This window comes from Coenobita brevimanus, chromosome 63 (genome assembly GCF_032717465.1).
Source record: "Coenobita brevimanus isolate Jiangsu-jjx chromosome 63, ASM3271746v2, whole genome shotgun sequence".
Lineage (NCBI taxonomy): Eukaryota > Metazoa > Arthropoda > Malacostraca > Decapoda > Coenobitidae > Coenobita > Coenobita brevimanus.
This window is the reverse complement of record NC_137016.1, coordinates 45,644,133-45,660,769: the sequence shown is the minus strand read 5'-3', so window position 1 is coordinate 45,660,769 and position 16,637 is coordinate 45,644,133. Positions and strand designations below refer to the sequence as shown.

Sequence of the window (16,637 nt, the reverse complement as noted above, 5' to 3'; positions counted from 1 at the left end):
TTTGATAAGGGACAGGGAGCTATAAAGGGCTTTGAGGCTCATGTCACTGTTGACAAAGGTGTTACACCCATGTATGTTAAGGCTAGACCCGTTCCTTATGCCTTGAAAGGGGAGGTGGAGAAAGAATTAGACAGACTTGTGAGCAAGGGAGTTCTTGAGAAAACTGCCAAAAGCAGTTGGGCTGCTCCTATAGTAGTTGTACCTAAAGCTGATAAATCGGTTAGAATATGTGGTGATTATAAAGTTACCATCAATCAAGCTGTTGAGGATGAGCAGTATCCCTTACCCACCTCTCAAGATTTCTTTGCTGCACTGACAGGTGGAACCATTTTCACTAAGTTAGACTTGTCTCAGGCATAAGCTCAAGTCAGTGTTGATGCTGAAAGTCAACAGTACCTCACCATCAACACTCATAAGGGACTCTATAAATTCAAAAGGTTGTCTTATGGGGTCAAAAGTGCACCCAAGTTGTTTCAGTGCATCATGGACAAAATTCTTGTGGGTCTTCCAAATGTACTATGTTTTCAGGATGATGTCCTCATTGTTGACAGTGACTCCCAAAATCATGTTAAAACCCTAGCTACAGTATTTGAAAGATTACTGGCTCACAATGTCAGGCTTAATAAGAGCAAATGCTCATTTTTAGCTAAAGAAGTAACTTACCTTGGATACAAGGTCAATGCAGAAGGGCTGAGACCAGTTAAAGATAAAGTAAGAGACATAGTAAATTTACCTGCTCCAAAAAATGTCAGTGAATTGAAAGCCTTCTTGGGAATGATACAGTATTATTCAAGGTTCCTTAAAGGACTTTCATCAGTTTTGGCCCCTTTGCATGAACTGTTAAAGAAAGGTATTCCTTGGAAATGGAGCAGTGTAACTCAGAAGTCATTTGAGGATTGTAAAGCTGCTTTGTCTAGTACTGATGTTTTGGTCCATTATGATACTTGTAGAACACTAAAGCTTGCTTGTGATGCTTCAGGCTATGGGATAGGTGCTGTCATAAGCCATGTAATGGATAACGGTGAAGAAAGACCCATTGCATATGCCTCCAGAACACTAACCCAAAGCGAGAAAAACTATGCTCAGATAGAGAAAGAGGCTTTGTCTATTATATTTGGAGTAAAGAAATTTCACCAGTATTTATATGGTAGGAAATTTGTCTTAGTAACTGATCACAAGCCTCTTTTGGCAATATTGGGTCCTAAATCACCTGTTCCTACACTTGCTGCAGCAAGAATGCAGAGATGGGCTGTGATATTGTCTGCATATGTCTATGAAATACAGTACAGACGTTCTGAGGATCATGGTAATGCTGATGCTTTGTCTAGGTTGCCTTGCAGTGGATCAAATGATGGAGTAGAGCCTAAGGTTTATGCTGTAACCATGGTAACAGAAGATTTTCCAGTCACTTCCAGAATGATCGCTCATGAGACTAAGAAAGATGTTGTGTTGGGAAGAGTCCTTGAGTATACACTTAATGGATGGCCAGAGGTCTGTCCATCCTCAGACTTTCAACCATATCATTTAAGGAGATGTGAATTATCTGTAGAAATGGGGTGTGTGCTGTGGGGTATGAGAGTGTTAATTCCACCATGTTTTAGAGGGCAAATTTTGAATGAACTGCATTTTGAACACCCAGGTATATGTGCTATGAAAGCTCTGGCCAGAAGTTTTGTGTGGTGGCCTAAACTGGATGATGAAATAGAAAGACTGGTATGGGAGTGCTGTGTATGTCAGAATGCTAGGAGTATGCCACCCAGTGCACCTTTGAAAGATCGGAAATGGCCTACCCACCCCTTTCAAAGAGTACATATTGACTTCTGTGATAAGGGAACAGACAAGTTTTTGGTATTGATTGACAGTCATTCAAAGTGGATTGATGTTAAACACATGTACAGTACCAATGCTTGTAGAACCATTGATGAATTAAGGTTAATATTCGCTGAACATGGATTACCTGAGGTGGTAGTGTCAGACAATGGACCTCCATTTCATTCATCAGAGTTTAAAAACTTCATGAGGCTCAGTGGTATAAAACATGTACTGACCCCACCCTATCATCCTGCCTCTAATGGTGCTGCAGAGAGGTCAGTTAGAATTGTAAAGGAAGCCCTGTATAAGCAAGTAATTCAAGGAACAGTTGGAAGATCAGTGAAACACAGACTAGCAAATTTCTTACTCAGATACAGAACTACCCCACATAGTGTGACAGGATGTACTCCTGCAGAGTTAATGATGAGAGACAATTGAGAACAAGATTAAGTTTAGTCAAGCCAAGTCTGCTTGCAGTTGTAGAAAGGAAACAAGACCAACAAAAGATGCATCATGACAAAAGTTCCCATGAAAGAGTGTTCAAGGTAAATGATAGAGTGAGGATTAGGAACATGACCAGAGGTTTTGGTACTGCACATGCCAAATGGATAACTGGTGTTATTGAAAAAGTGTGTGGAGATAGGACATATTTGGTAAAGTGTAGTAATTCAGTAAGATATGTTCATGTAGATCACATCATTCATGCACATGATGAGATCAGTGTGGCAGCAGAACCTGATGATCTTGATACAGCTGTGGATGATTGTCAAGGTGATGAGGTCAAAGATGATGTTCTCCAGCATCCACTCAATGCGTCAACTGACTGCCGTGAAGATGTGGTAGTCACAGATCAGTCACAGAGTACAAGTAAGTTTACCAGAGTAGAATAAACAGTAACCCCCACCTCTGTCAAAAAGATTGCTTTCCTCTTCTCTTCAAGGGCGTTCTTCTTTTCAGCATCACCACCATCGTCCATTAATTCGTTTGCCATAAAGAAAAGGTCCATTCTCTCACAATATGACGTGACTGCGTCGTACTCCCCCACACGTCCGATGTATCCACCCACACCAGTCATGGTCGCCCTATTCACTGCAGTCCTTCACCTCCAGAGAAGCTTTCCCTCCTGTTGTAGTCACCCTCTCATAAATGACGTCAACAGCACCTTTTCAATCCCATCCTCGTCGCCAGTGTAGTATCCTTAGGGATTCTATGGAGGGAGGGAAGCCACCAACACGCTTGCTCTTGGGTGGATTTATTCTGACTGTCTTGTAGTGATGTGAGACTCGCGAGTCAATCGTTCAAATCGAACGATTCATTTCGCTGAATCGGGTGTATCGAGTCATTGTTTTCATTAACTAGTTCACTTAGTATTAGTTTATATTCTAACATTATATTTCGGTTGAGACTCGAGAGTGGTATGTGCGATATCACTGCTCATATCACTGCCTGGCATGAGGACACACCACCACTCATACCACACCATCACTGGCTGTACACTGACTAAGTGACCAGACCTTCAGCTCGTGGCAGGCTGCGGGTTTCAGCCTCGAGTTATGGACACGAGTGTCACGAGTGACATAACTTTAGAACTCGACTGACTCGGCCGCTCCGGGCAAATGTGGCGGGGCCCGACCCGGCTCACCACTCACGAGTTTGAAATACCCGGTCGCGGTATAAGTATTGCTCAGTGTTCACACCACTGCTTGGTATGAACAGTAGTGTGAGCACACATCACCACTCATAGCACAGGACCACTTGCAGGCAGCGTGTTCCAGCCTCGATTATTGAGTGTGAACAAGATTTCGTAGAACTCGAATTACATGACTCAGGCCACCCCGGACAGATGCGGTGGAGCCCGGCCAAGGACCGGCTCATCGAGTCACTGGTGACTCACGAATTGGGAAGGATTTTAAATAACAGGTCGCTGTGTTTTTCATTTCTGTTTTATTCTAGCAATAAAGGTCCGTGAACTTGTTTTTTTAAATGCTAATTTGTAAAGAGAGTATATGAAATGTATGGAGAGTGAAAGATTGAGAGTGAGGTGTGAGGGATTAGTGGTATGGGGAGACCAAGAATGAGGTGGATGGATGGAGTGAGGAGGAATATGAGGGCGAGTGGGTTTGAGTGGGAGGAAGGTCATGTCTGGCGGGAGAAAGGTTGGTTTAGAGACGATTCAGTCTTAGTAACCCCATCGAGGATAATGGCGTCGGCCAATAGATAGATAGAATTTAACTGCCACAGTTTAATGGATTATGTTTGTTTTTGCTCTAAATACGTCATTTATTCAATTTCATTAACAGAATAGTAAAGTTTTTTTTTTTAATTATGTAATATAGGTGTTTCATTCTTTACCCCGATAATTAAAATTTTCTTGCATCAGGTCCATAGTTAAACGCTAGTCAATAATGAACAGGAGGGAGTTGGCAACATTCAATGATTAACCGAGTGTTGAGCGAGCGAGATAAACTCCCTCACCCAACGCCGACTTGCTCGGCCAGTCGGCTGGCAGAAGTAGCGGTAGCTGCAGCCAGGTTACTGACTTGGTGAATCGAGTGACTCTACTACCCGATTCTCTTCGGTGAGTGACTCATAAAAACTCGAGTCACCAAAGTGAATCGAGTTTTCCATCTCTACTGTCTTGCTAACCACGAGCCTAAGTACATTATTGACTTAACAAGCCCAAACATATTATCCTTGGTAAAAATAGCATAATTAATAAACATAATTAATGAAGGCACTATACCCTACCCTGACGTATGGAAGCGAGGCGTGGACCTTGCAAGAGGGGAACAAGTCAAGAGTGAGAGCAGTGGAAATGAGTTACTTGAGAGGAGCATGTGGAGTGACATAGAGGGACAGGTTGACGAATGAAGAAGTGAAGGAACGTTGTGGGGTAGATATGGATGTGGTTGAAAAGATTAGGAGAAATACACTGAGGTGGTTTGGACATGTGGGGAGGATGGAGAATGAAAGACTGACTAAGAGGGTGTATGTAGGTGAGGTGGAGGGAGGGAGAGGGAGGGGTAGACCGAGGATGAGGTGGAGGGATGGAGCTGAGAGGTATATGAGGGAGGGGGGGGTGAGTTGGGGGGAGGGGAGTCAACTGGTGGGTGACAGAGTGACTTGGAGGCGTTTTGTCTGCGGCCACCCTTTGCGGGATTAGGGCGTCGGGCTATAGATAGATAGATAGACTATACTATACATTTACATACCAAATATATATATATATATATAACATGTGCAACTCCACAAATGACTGAAGCCCAATCAGATGAAACTCCATTGATCACTATTTGCTGCTTCCTATCCATTAACCAGTTTCCTATTCAGAGTGTAACCTCCCTATTAATACTGTACTGAGCGCACAGTTTTGACATTATTCTGAGATAGGGCAGTTTGTTGGATGCCTTTTGACAGTCAAGAATGTATACTGTTTATTCCCATCATATTCGCTTAATATTGTGGAAAAATTTGAGCAGGTTGATTAAGAATGATCTGTCACCTGAACCCATGCTGGGAATCCATATCAGGTTGTGATTTTCCAGATGTTTGACTATCTTGTCTAAAATTATTCCTTTTAACAGTTTTTACTATGGTAGAGGTCAGGCTAATTGGACAATAATTCTCAGGACATTTTTGATCTCCTCATTTCAAGTCTGGGGTCACATTTGCTAGTTTCCAGTCTTCGGCAGTGACTTGTTTAAGATTTCTGCAAGTAAAGGAGCTACCTGGTCATGCATCTCAAGAGTCCTTGGAAGGTGTGTATCCAGATTAGATGTGTCAGTTCTTCTTGCCACCTCCTCAGGTGTACATCTGATGGGCCAGTGCTAGTCTTGCCATGTTGTGAGTACCTTCTAACGTAAAAACTGAAGCAAAAATAGCTACAGGTTATTTACAGAGAGAGAGAGAGAAACCCTTCCATTAGTCACATAAGGGCCAGTACTGAGTGTGTATGTGCCTGTGTAAACATGTGACATTTCCAACTGATAAGGAGAGGGACTTGGGTTGTTCTAATTCTCCTGTTTTATTAAATTTCATCATATACTCTTCTTTTATCGCTTTCTTCTAACAGATGTGACTTAAGAAAAGGAACAAGAGAGAGGGACAAGTAACAGAAGAAGGAAAGAAACAGGAAATGCAAAAGAAGGAAGATGTATGGACATGTGCAGCAGAGTGGAAGAAAGAGAGACAAGGAGATGAGAGAGAAATTGTGGTCTGTTAAGGTGAAATTTTTTCCGTTATTAATGATTTTACAGGTGGTATAGTAGGACTCGCGCACGTTTGCGGCTGTGGTGTGGCTCGCACCTGTGTACAGTGTTGCCACGTTTTCTATACCGTTATCTCTCTCTCTCTCTCTCTCCTGGCGGGAAATGTGAGCCACCCTGAGTACTTTTGATTCTTTTATAAGTTATTTATAATTGTGCTTTCATCTGTTAATTTGGTTTTGTTATATTTAGTAGTAGATGGAGTGTCAAAGTTACTGTCTGCTGAGAGGTTTGTTACGTTACTGATTCATACACCCCGACGTAGTGGGGTGTGGGTGTAGGTGTGGGTGGGAGTGTGGATGTGGGTTTGTTGGGGTGGTGGTCCAGGGGGTAGGGGAAGTGTGAAGGGGGATTTGACCTGAGACACCCAGGAGGGATTAAGAAGGGAGGGAAGGGGAAGGGGGGGCTGGATTCACCTACCACGTGGTCAGTATTAGAAGAGAGAGAGAGAGAGAGAGAGAAATTACGTGTATAGATATATGTGCATCAATAGGAACAATGTATATCAGTGTGTGCAGTATGTACAAAGGAACAAATGAATACAAAGAAGGCAGTGACACACCTCTCTCTCTCTCCTGGCGGGAAATGTGAGCCACCCTGAGTACTTTTGATTCTTTTATAAGTTATTTATAATTGTGCTTTCATTTGTTAATTTGGTTTTGTTATATTTAGTGATGCCGACAATGCATTCAATGCATGCCCCTCTCCTGCCTCTCTCTCTCTCTCTCTCTCTCTCTGTAGGGAAGCTATCTGTCAGTGCTGCCACTCACAAGAATTATATGAATTATTTCTTTTACTTTGGATATTGGCATATTTCTTCTTTTTTCAGGCTCATTCTATTATATCCATAACTGTAATATTATTAACCACCCTAAAACTACGCTAAAAAACATTAAAAGTGACTGCTATTTCTTTTAGCAACACTGTACAATATGTATGCCATGTTTCTGTGTTACTGTATAAATATTCTATGCATAATAAGATTACTGTTGATTCATCCATCAAAATACACAAGTGTAAGTTTTATTCATCTGAATTTATTGAATTTGTGATGCCTTGTACATAAATAGCTTCCGTTTCACATCGCAAGTTGGGGAAACGTGGCACCATTGTACACAGGTGCGGGCCACACCACACGCGCAAACGGGCGCAAGGCCGACTATAGGTGGTGGTGACCACCATCCACTCACTAGATGTAGTGCTGGCTACTTCTTCCTTAGCCTTTATCATTCTTTTTCTGTGCCTGCCCTCCTCTCTTCCTATATCTCCCATCTTTCCGGTCACTTCTTACTGCTCTTCTTCCCTTTACAGGTGGCAAAACATTGAGTGACAAGCCAAATGGTTTCCTGTAAGCCAAGAAATCACTTACAATGCTGGGTGATAACCATATAACCAACCAATACGTGCTCCCTATGTGTCAACAAGTGGGTTGGTGGAGGGTTAGTGCCCCTCCCCGTAAAACCAATAACTAAAAGTCAAATGGCCACTCCTTATGGGAGTGTGGCATCTGGCAATAGATAGATAGATAGATATTAATGATTTTACAGATGTCTGGTAGAGTCAATGCTCAGTATTGTGATATGTATACAATGTTCTATAGTACTGTATATCCTGTAAATTCTTTCATAACAGTGTTTATGCAGTGTGAATGATATTACTTATTCAATAGTACTACGTAGGGTGTTTTGGCAACAACGGGATCTAATGGACAGTCACTTCTACTGGACTGCCTTTCTCCACAGTCTGTATGTTAGAACAAGGTTTTTTTGTGAGCAAAAGCAGACACTTTTTATCTAGTAAAATGGTAGCAGACAGTCAATAAATTTCTCATTGCTGTAAATGATATTAACACTTTTGTTTTTAAAAAGTACAATGGTAATGTTATCACTTCATTACTGTACTTTAATAAGAACAGTTCAAACAGAAGACTGAATATTTTATTTATTTATTTATTTTTTGTAGTTACAGTACATACATACAGTGTATCAGTACACATGTATGTATATGCATACATATAAACCTCAATCCAGTCTTAATGTAATGTAAACCATAGACATTTTATAATTCACAGAGTGACAACAGCTAGCAGATCTAACTGAGTGCAAAAGTATGAAAAGCCATCAGTTTACCTGTGCCAGTGACCCAGTAATGTGAGACTTGACAACTTTGTCAGTTTTAATGTCATTCTTTTTGCCTTGCTGAGACTTTGTTTACAGTACATGTAGATATATATTTATCTTTAAGTTTGTAAGACTGCTGCACCATGCAACATAAATCACCAACAGCTTCATTCAGGTATTAAACATGCATTTATAGATGAAAAGCCTCAGTAAGTTGTCCAGCCTCAGAAACAGGTCATCAACAGTTGGGTGGCCAGCTAGCTGTCGGTAAGGTTTGTGTTCTCAGTTTCAGGTCAGACTGTATGGACTGACTACTATACATTAATTGCTTTGGTGTACTTGTAGAAATAGTACATATGCACACTTTTAAACTGTAACTTAGAACTACACAAACTGCCAGTTTAGATGTCATTTACATTATTATTGAAGTACTGTACTGTAATTCTACATGTACTGTATCACCAGTCTGAACTATATTAACCAGGTGATTTTAACAAATTGTATGCAGTGTTTCATGATAGAGAACAGTATAATATGGCATCAGAAACTGCAATGATGCATCAAACAACTGGTTGCCACCTGGTAGTACAATGACTTCAAGTAATATGCTGATGTGGAAGTACTTTTTTGTGCCTATTTTAGTTTATTTCTAGGGTACTGCGCAAATATATTTGCTACTGTACTGTTCGTGATCAGTGATCTTGTATCCAAAATATTAACACCTTCATGCACATGTTGCTGAGAAGTATGGTAATTGCTTTAATTGAAACTTACAGTGACGCTTGTATGAGTGATGTTAAAAAAAAGAGCTACTAAAAAATATATATATATATATATAATTGGTATTCAGTTTGCATTAAAGTTAGTTGTGTCTTGGAGGAAGAGTAAGTCTTCATAGGTAAGTTGCTAGATAGCTTCCACTGCAACGAGTTTTTGAGAACAGAGGCCAGAATTGCCAGTCTGTCCTTAAGGCCCATATTTTCATGCGCTTAGGAAGGCTTTATTATACCTCTTCCTTAGTGACTTATTTTGCACATCATGTTAGTGGTAGGTTGTAGCAACCACTATCCACTTACTTGATGTAGTCCTGCCTATTTCTTCCTTCACCTTTATCATTCTTTTTCTGTGTCTGCCCTCCTCTCTACCTATTTTTCCCATCTTTCCTGTCACTTTTTATTATTTTTTTTTTCCCAGGTGGTTTTACATTGAGTGACAAGCCTAATGGTTTCCTGAGAGTCAGGAAACCATTTACAGTGCTGGACGGTAACCATATAACCAACCCACACATGTACCCTATGTGTCAACAAGTGGGTTGGTGGAAGGTTAGTGCCCCTGCCTGTAAAACAATCAACTAAAACACAAGTGGCCACCCCTTTCAGGATTATATCATCTGGCTGTCCATCTATCTATCTATCTTGATAGGTAGACAGATACTGATATAGATATATACTAATTGTTATATTGTTAACATCCCCATTTATATCAACAGGATTTGTAAAAATAACACAGGAATATATTAAAGATACCAGATACAAAAGTCAGCTGGTAAGGAAAAGGTGCTAGGAGCCTCCTTAACCAATGAGAATATGGACCCAACAGTCAAGCTGTAAATGTCACACTTGGGCCCCTTTAAAACTTCCTGCCACCTGTCCACCCTTGCCAGGATTTAAATCTTGTGATCATGAAATTACCAGTGACACATTTTTCTTCTTTAAATCACACTCGGCATGGCAACAAATTTTGATATTGTTTGTAAAACAGTTACTTAGAAATATGAAAATCTGTCTAGTTTTCTATTTTCAGCACTAATTCATCATCCACTCACTCGATGTAGTGCTGCCTACTTCATCTTTGACATTTATAATTCCTTGTCTGTGTTTGCACTCGTCCTATTTTCTCTCATCCTTCCTGTTACCCCTTATTACCTTCCACTTCAGGTGACTGCATTATGGCAAGCCTAATGGTTTCCTATAATGCAGGAAACTATTTACAATGCTGGATGGTAAACATGTTACCAAATACGTGGGTGAGGTGGAGCCTACCATGGTGCCCATGTTAACTGGGTGGATAGACACAAATGCGTCATTCATCTAGGAACCAAACCTTCACGCTCTTTCTTGCACCTCGCTGTGGTGAGGTGCTTGACCAGACAGACGGGTTAACAACAGTAATGACAGCAAAACTACTGATAGCATGAAACACATTGCACAGGTGAAAAGTGTGTTTTTCTGCATGTTGTAGGTAAGAAATAATTATATTGAATTGAGGTACTGTGGAATCCATTGACAAAATTGAGATGCGGGGTTGTATGGAAAGTGACAAGTGTAATTTTCTTTTCCCTTCAAAATTCATAAAACAGCAAGCCTTGGCTGTTCTCTTCCTCTGGTCATAAGCTATTTATGGCATCTAAATTTTATACTGTTCATAGCATGTTACTCGAAGAAATGGTCATCATTTTATTTTTATTCAATTCTTACTTTCCTCTGAGGTTGAATTAAGGATTTTGATGGCGTGGATGATACGTTATTGGATGTGTGGTTAATTTTACTGGAATCTTTATTAATGAGTCTCATATTTTTTATGCTCTCCTATACTTATTTCTGGATTCCTTCCATACATAAGTGGGAAGTGTGGTTAGGAAGACAAGGTTATATATGGTTTTTCCACAGAAAATTATTCCTTTGGGTCCCCTGCACCCTGAAAAAGGTTATATGAGGACTGACTGTTGCCAGTCAATTTTTATTTCTTGTTAATAATGCCAAAATTATTAGCTGCAAAAAGAAATGGTTTGCACCAGTGGAATGCTTGTGATTTTCCACATCTAAGACCATGGAGGCATGCCATATCATTATAAGAAAATTTGCTGAACTATGAAGTAAGGAGGCTTTCTATTGATTATTTTTAGTGTTATGACGTACAATGGTGTTGTGCCGTATTGTAGTTTTGCCCACATTTTCTTGCCTCAAGAGAAGGGGTAAATGATGCCAGAATTATGTGGATGAACAATTCTTTGGGTGGAAAAATAAAATAAATAAATAAAAATAAAAAAGAGATACTGTAATATATATGTGGAGGAAAAGTGGTCAGGACACTTTTGGCAAGTTTAGGTTTCATGAGCCCGAAGGTGTTAATGGTGGCTTATCCGTTTTTAAAGAGAAAGATGTGGTGCTAAGCAGTTTTATTATAAGGTACTTTACTATGCATTAATTCTTCATGTGTAATAACTGGCAGTTTGATTTTTTTTTTTTTTTAAGTATGAAATACAGCATGGCAGCTACCAGTTATGAGATCAAATGAATATCACATATAATAATTATTCATTAGTGTTCATTTCTCTCTTATGATGTTTAGCAAAGCTAGACAAGGAAATGATACAAATGGCAGCTTGTTGCATTGTTTCTTCTTGGTTGCAAGTTAGTTGGTTTATTTAATCTACTTTGAGTTTGGGTCATAATTTCACAGATAACAGTGGTTGAGTGCCATGCAATATTTAGTTTCCAAAAAGGCTTCATGTTTAACTTTTCTCAGTGAAACTGGTAAAAAGATCTAATCTGGTTTTGCACTTCTATTCTTAGTGGACCATTGCATATAAATGAACTGTTTCTGCCATTTACAGTCAGTTTATTCAGTAGGGACATTTTATATCATGTGTACACTTGGAAATCATTAGATGCCATGATCATACTTAAATTTGAACGGAATAACATGTATAGTACATGGTGAAATATAAGTACAAGAATGGAGAAAAATTTGTGCTGCTTGAGTAAAAATATTGTAACTAATAACCCATCTTAGTAGCACAATATTTGAAGATTTAGCTGCTGAACCCATCCATGTTATACAATGACATATATTACATATTTTTCAGAATAAGAAAATATGGAAAGGGTGCCTGTCTTTAAAAAAAAAAAAAAAAAAAAAAAATCAGGACAGACTCTTTCTCCTTAAACTGTATATACAATATAAGCTACTGTCAACTGGAATTTTTAAAATATATTTCTACTAAAGATTACAGTTAATTATTTTCTTCCTTACATATATTGCGATTTGTGTTAACTTGAGAGCACATAAATAGATGTTTGAAAGTTTTTGTATATGAACTGTAAACTGCGGTTGCTACAGTTAATGCAGTTAGAGGAGGGCTGAGGGGCAAGTGTAATGTACAGTTACTTACAGAGTAAAATACTTAGCATTAGTCAAGCAGAAATGTATTTGAAAATTTAAGAGGATAGACAGAGGGAATGCTGAAGGCAGCCAACTTAGAAATTAGAAAACCGATGATTTTGAATGTGATGTACCTGTATTATTAAAACCCTTAAATCTTATACAGTGATCCCTTGGTTACTGTGCAGTATTGGTGATGAACATGGTGCATGATAAAGGACTAGCATGATAACGAAAGTGCAGTATCCATGGCATTAATCCTAACTGGTATCAGACATCCCAAGTGCAAGCCCAAATTTTTTCTTCTATAATACTTTAGACCCACTAAATATATACATACTGTTAATGATAAGTACTGTACCAGAAACACATAGGTTAACAGAAAGCAATGAAAAGGGCACAGTAAGGAAGAAACACATACCACAGAGAGACCTGATATAGGTTTGAGGTAAGGGTTCTTGAGGCTAAGGGTGGAGAATTAGTGGTCTCCACAACCTGGGATTAACTCCTTGAGTAGGGCCTCACCTTTAAATTCCTCAAAGCTGTCAGAAACTACCAGTACAGACACTGCACCACCATTGTCAGCAGAAACCAGCTCGGGTGTGCAGTAATGATGTTTTTTAGTAAAAAAAAATTGTGCTATAACAACAGGAGTGCAGATTTTCATCTCACAGTGATCATGAGGACAGCTATAACCAAGGGATCATTGTATTTTCAGCATATTGGCAGGTAGTCATAGATTTTTTTTTTTTTTTTTAACAAGTTATCTGCTTGTTCACTTGTCTTGCTCTCATATGTTTACTGTAAAATTATTGGATGTAGTGGTTGTATGGCTTGTCTTGTTCTCATATGTTTACTGTTGTGGTTGTATGGCAAGGCTGGTCATGATGAGGTTAAACTGTTAACCCTCTTGTTACCTCAACCATCTATCTGCAATGTAAACATTCTGATCGTCATGTTTGCTGTGATATCTTGAGAGATTTTGTTTGATGTAAGAATTTCCTTAATTATAATGCGAGTAGAAATACAGTATTTTCTTATGGATTATCAATTACTGTGCAACAGCATGGTTATAAGGTATGCAAGAGTGATAATGAATTTTATGAATTATTTGCATCTCCATCATACATTCTTATATATGTGATCATTTATGAACTTTTAAAGGAACTGGAACATTTAACTAATTTTTCATTGTAAATTAATGTCAAACGTGACATGCAAATTCTTCACTTCTCCATTAAATAATATTCCACAGTTTCTCCACACTATTCATGTTTCTTCCATGGAAATCAATGTTTTGTGCTCTATAGCTGCATTTCCTGCAAGGCTTACTGATTTTTGCTGAAAGGTCAATTGCTATATATGGTTGAAATATACTGTACAGTGTCTCTATAGTGCTTCATTCACTGGTATGCAAAAGCATTATGGAAAACCTTAGCAGAGCACAGTATTTGTAGTGTAATGTTTTAATTACAGATATAATTATTTATTTGATATCAATTTTTATTATAGTTAATGTTAAGTCTAGATGATGTTTGGTAACAACGAGGTTAATGTTACTTGTGCCATCACACCAATTTTATCACAACTACATTAAGCTGCTTTACAGTTAAGATGGACACACAGACACAAGCACAGTAATCAAGACAAGAGGGAAACATTATACAGATGGATGTAGAAGGTACAGTACATATACAGAGACTTGTACATTTCTTTTATCATATATTGTACACTAAGTTAATGAACTCTGAAGGCATTTTTATAAGTCTGCCTGTGATATACTTGTGACCAGATAATTTAAAGATTTCAGCTGATTAAGATGGAGGAAATGCTAACCATTCATGTATTGTACTGTTTTCACATTAAATAAAAAACTTAATTGATGGAAAATCTCCAAGAGGCACCCTGTTCTGTTATAAATGGTCAAAATATCACTAAGTATTTAAATGAAAAGGTAAATTCTTACAGCACACATATGGTACTCAGATAATGACAACCTAATTCTCACCCTGCCTCACTACAGCACTGTAATTTGTTTCAGTCTACTACTGTGTAAGAAGATATTTCCTGTGTTGATGTCAATAATAACAATAATAATAATAACAGCAATAATTCTGTTTGCACTGATTTAACCATTTCAACTAATACTGTAAATATCTGGGTGTGCAGTGTTATGAGTCACATTTTTTTTTTTTTAATGAACAAATTTCCATGTGGATACTGCTCTGTACTGTAATTAGCTGTTATTCTACAGTAATTGAATCAGTGCTGCCAAATGTTACATCACCAAAAGGCTCCAATGTATCAGTGGAAAGACCTTGAAAGTTAATGGTCTTGGCTGGACTGTTCTTTACCAAATATTCAAAAACAAAATGTAACAGTGCAGATCCAGGCCTACAAAAATAAAGGAAGGCTTGTAGTGTTCATGTTATTTGCATTTTCATTTGTTCAGAAAAACTCACATAATACACCGAAGCCTATCTTCTGTAATGACTCTTACTTTCAAAAGCTGTTAATCAGTAGTTGGGTAGTTTATCAGTTATCACTAACGATGCATTTGTTATTATTCTGTCGTTACCATAAAAAAGCTGCTTTCTATATTTGCTCTAAAAAACTGCTGACTACTGTGTCTATAAAATATAATGTGGTTAATATGAAACAAACTACAGTGGCCCTTTAGGAAAAATTTGTTCTGTGTGTTCTGCGGACTACTGTAGTTTTAAACCTGTCATGTTAGTTGTACTCTGAGTACAGTTAAACTTTAAAATAGATGTCAGATACCAGGAGTTTAAGTTTCCAGTACTGTCTTCTTCAAACAGGCTTTAATGGGGCTGGCAACATCATCACCTAGTGACTTTTGTCGTAAGTATTCTTGTTCTTGTAGCCACTGACGTATCCTGAGGCGTCAACCACATCTTTGCGGCCTGCAATACCTTTCCCTTTCCCAGTGTTATCAAATCGTAGTTTGTGTGAGCCAGTGAACTTCTTGGTGTCTGTCAGTCGGTCCACTGCACTGCTCTTCACCACACTCTGTATAATTACATGAACAACAGTTGTGTTTTTGCACAGACTGAATGTATAACAACAAACACTGTTCCCTCACTCTGATTAAAATAATAGGTAGTAATAATAATGCTTCAATTTGGTATTGACAGGTATAATATATACAAACAAAGAAGCACCTTCCTACCCAGTTTTCCATGAAGATAATTTAAAACTAGCAAAGCATAACTTAAGTCTATACTGGACTAATAAATAAATAATGAAAAACATAAGTAAATACATATACACAGCATATATCCATCCACCCATCATCCAATCCTATGTTGCCCCATGAGAAGTGTAGGAGCCTGGGTCTTGACATTTAAAATGAGAGTGACCAGCTTCATTCATCCCTGAGTGGCATTACATGAGCAATAAACCCCAACCACCCCTTGGATATAAACCTTCACTGGCTCAATCCGAATGGAGTGTCTTAATTACCCACTACAGTAAACCACCTGGTGCCATAATTTGGTTAGGCTATGTGGTTGCCACCCAGTGTGGTAAATGGTTTCCTGGTGTACAGGAAACCATTTGGCCTGTCACTCAGTGTAGTGTCACCCGTAAACAGAAAGAGGAAGAAAGAATGAAAGAAAGAAGTGGAAAGAAGAGAGGAAAGGGCAGGCACCCAAGAGCAGCACTGCACTGAGTGAGTGGTTTTGAGCACCCCCACCTACCACTATATATTGTGTGTGTGTGTGTGTGTGTCTATCTATCTATTGCCAGACGCCTCAATCCCGTTTGGAGTGGCCACAAACAAATCGCCTCCAAGTCGCCCTGTCCCCTGCCAATTCACTGCCCTGATCCCAACTCACACACCCCTCTCTCATATACTCCACAGGCTCCTCTTAAATAACTCATTGCCACTGCTCTCACTCTTGACTTGTGTCCTTCCAACAACGTCCAAGCTTCACTTCCGTACATTAGAGTTGGCATCACAATACTGTCATGTAGTAACTTTTTCACTTCCATGCTCACTTCCCTGTTTCTTATCACTGCTTTCAAGGAACCAGCAACCTTTCTTCTCTGCTGTACCCTTTCAAGCACTTCACCCTCCAAACCTCCATCCTTACTCATCACACTACCCAAGTACTTAAACGTACTCACATTTTCCAATTCCTCACCATCCAACCTCGCTGTACATTCACTGACTTCACCTCTCTCAAAGACCATCACTTTACTCTTCCCTGCATTCACCTTTACCGGTAGATTCCGTTTCTTACTCTCCCAAACT

The 16,637-nt window shown here is 39.0% G+C and overlaps 1 protein-coding gene across 1 annotated transcript in view; it reads right to left on the bottom strand.

Moving 5' to 3' along the window:
* Nucleotides 1-10,332: 10,332 nt before the first annotated feature.
* Nucleotides 10,333-16,637, bottom strand: part of LOC145404454 (uncharacterized) — a 36,062-nt gene continuing 29,757 nt past the window's right edge. The window contains exon 7 of the mRNA XM_080275972.1: nt 10,333-15,391. Within this exon, the coding sequence (XP_080132098.1) occupies nt 15,209-15,391 (183 nt within the window). The 3' untranslated portion in view covers nt 10,333-15,208. The remainder of the gene's footprint in view (nt 15,392-16,637) is intronic.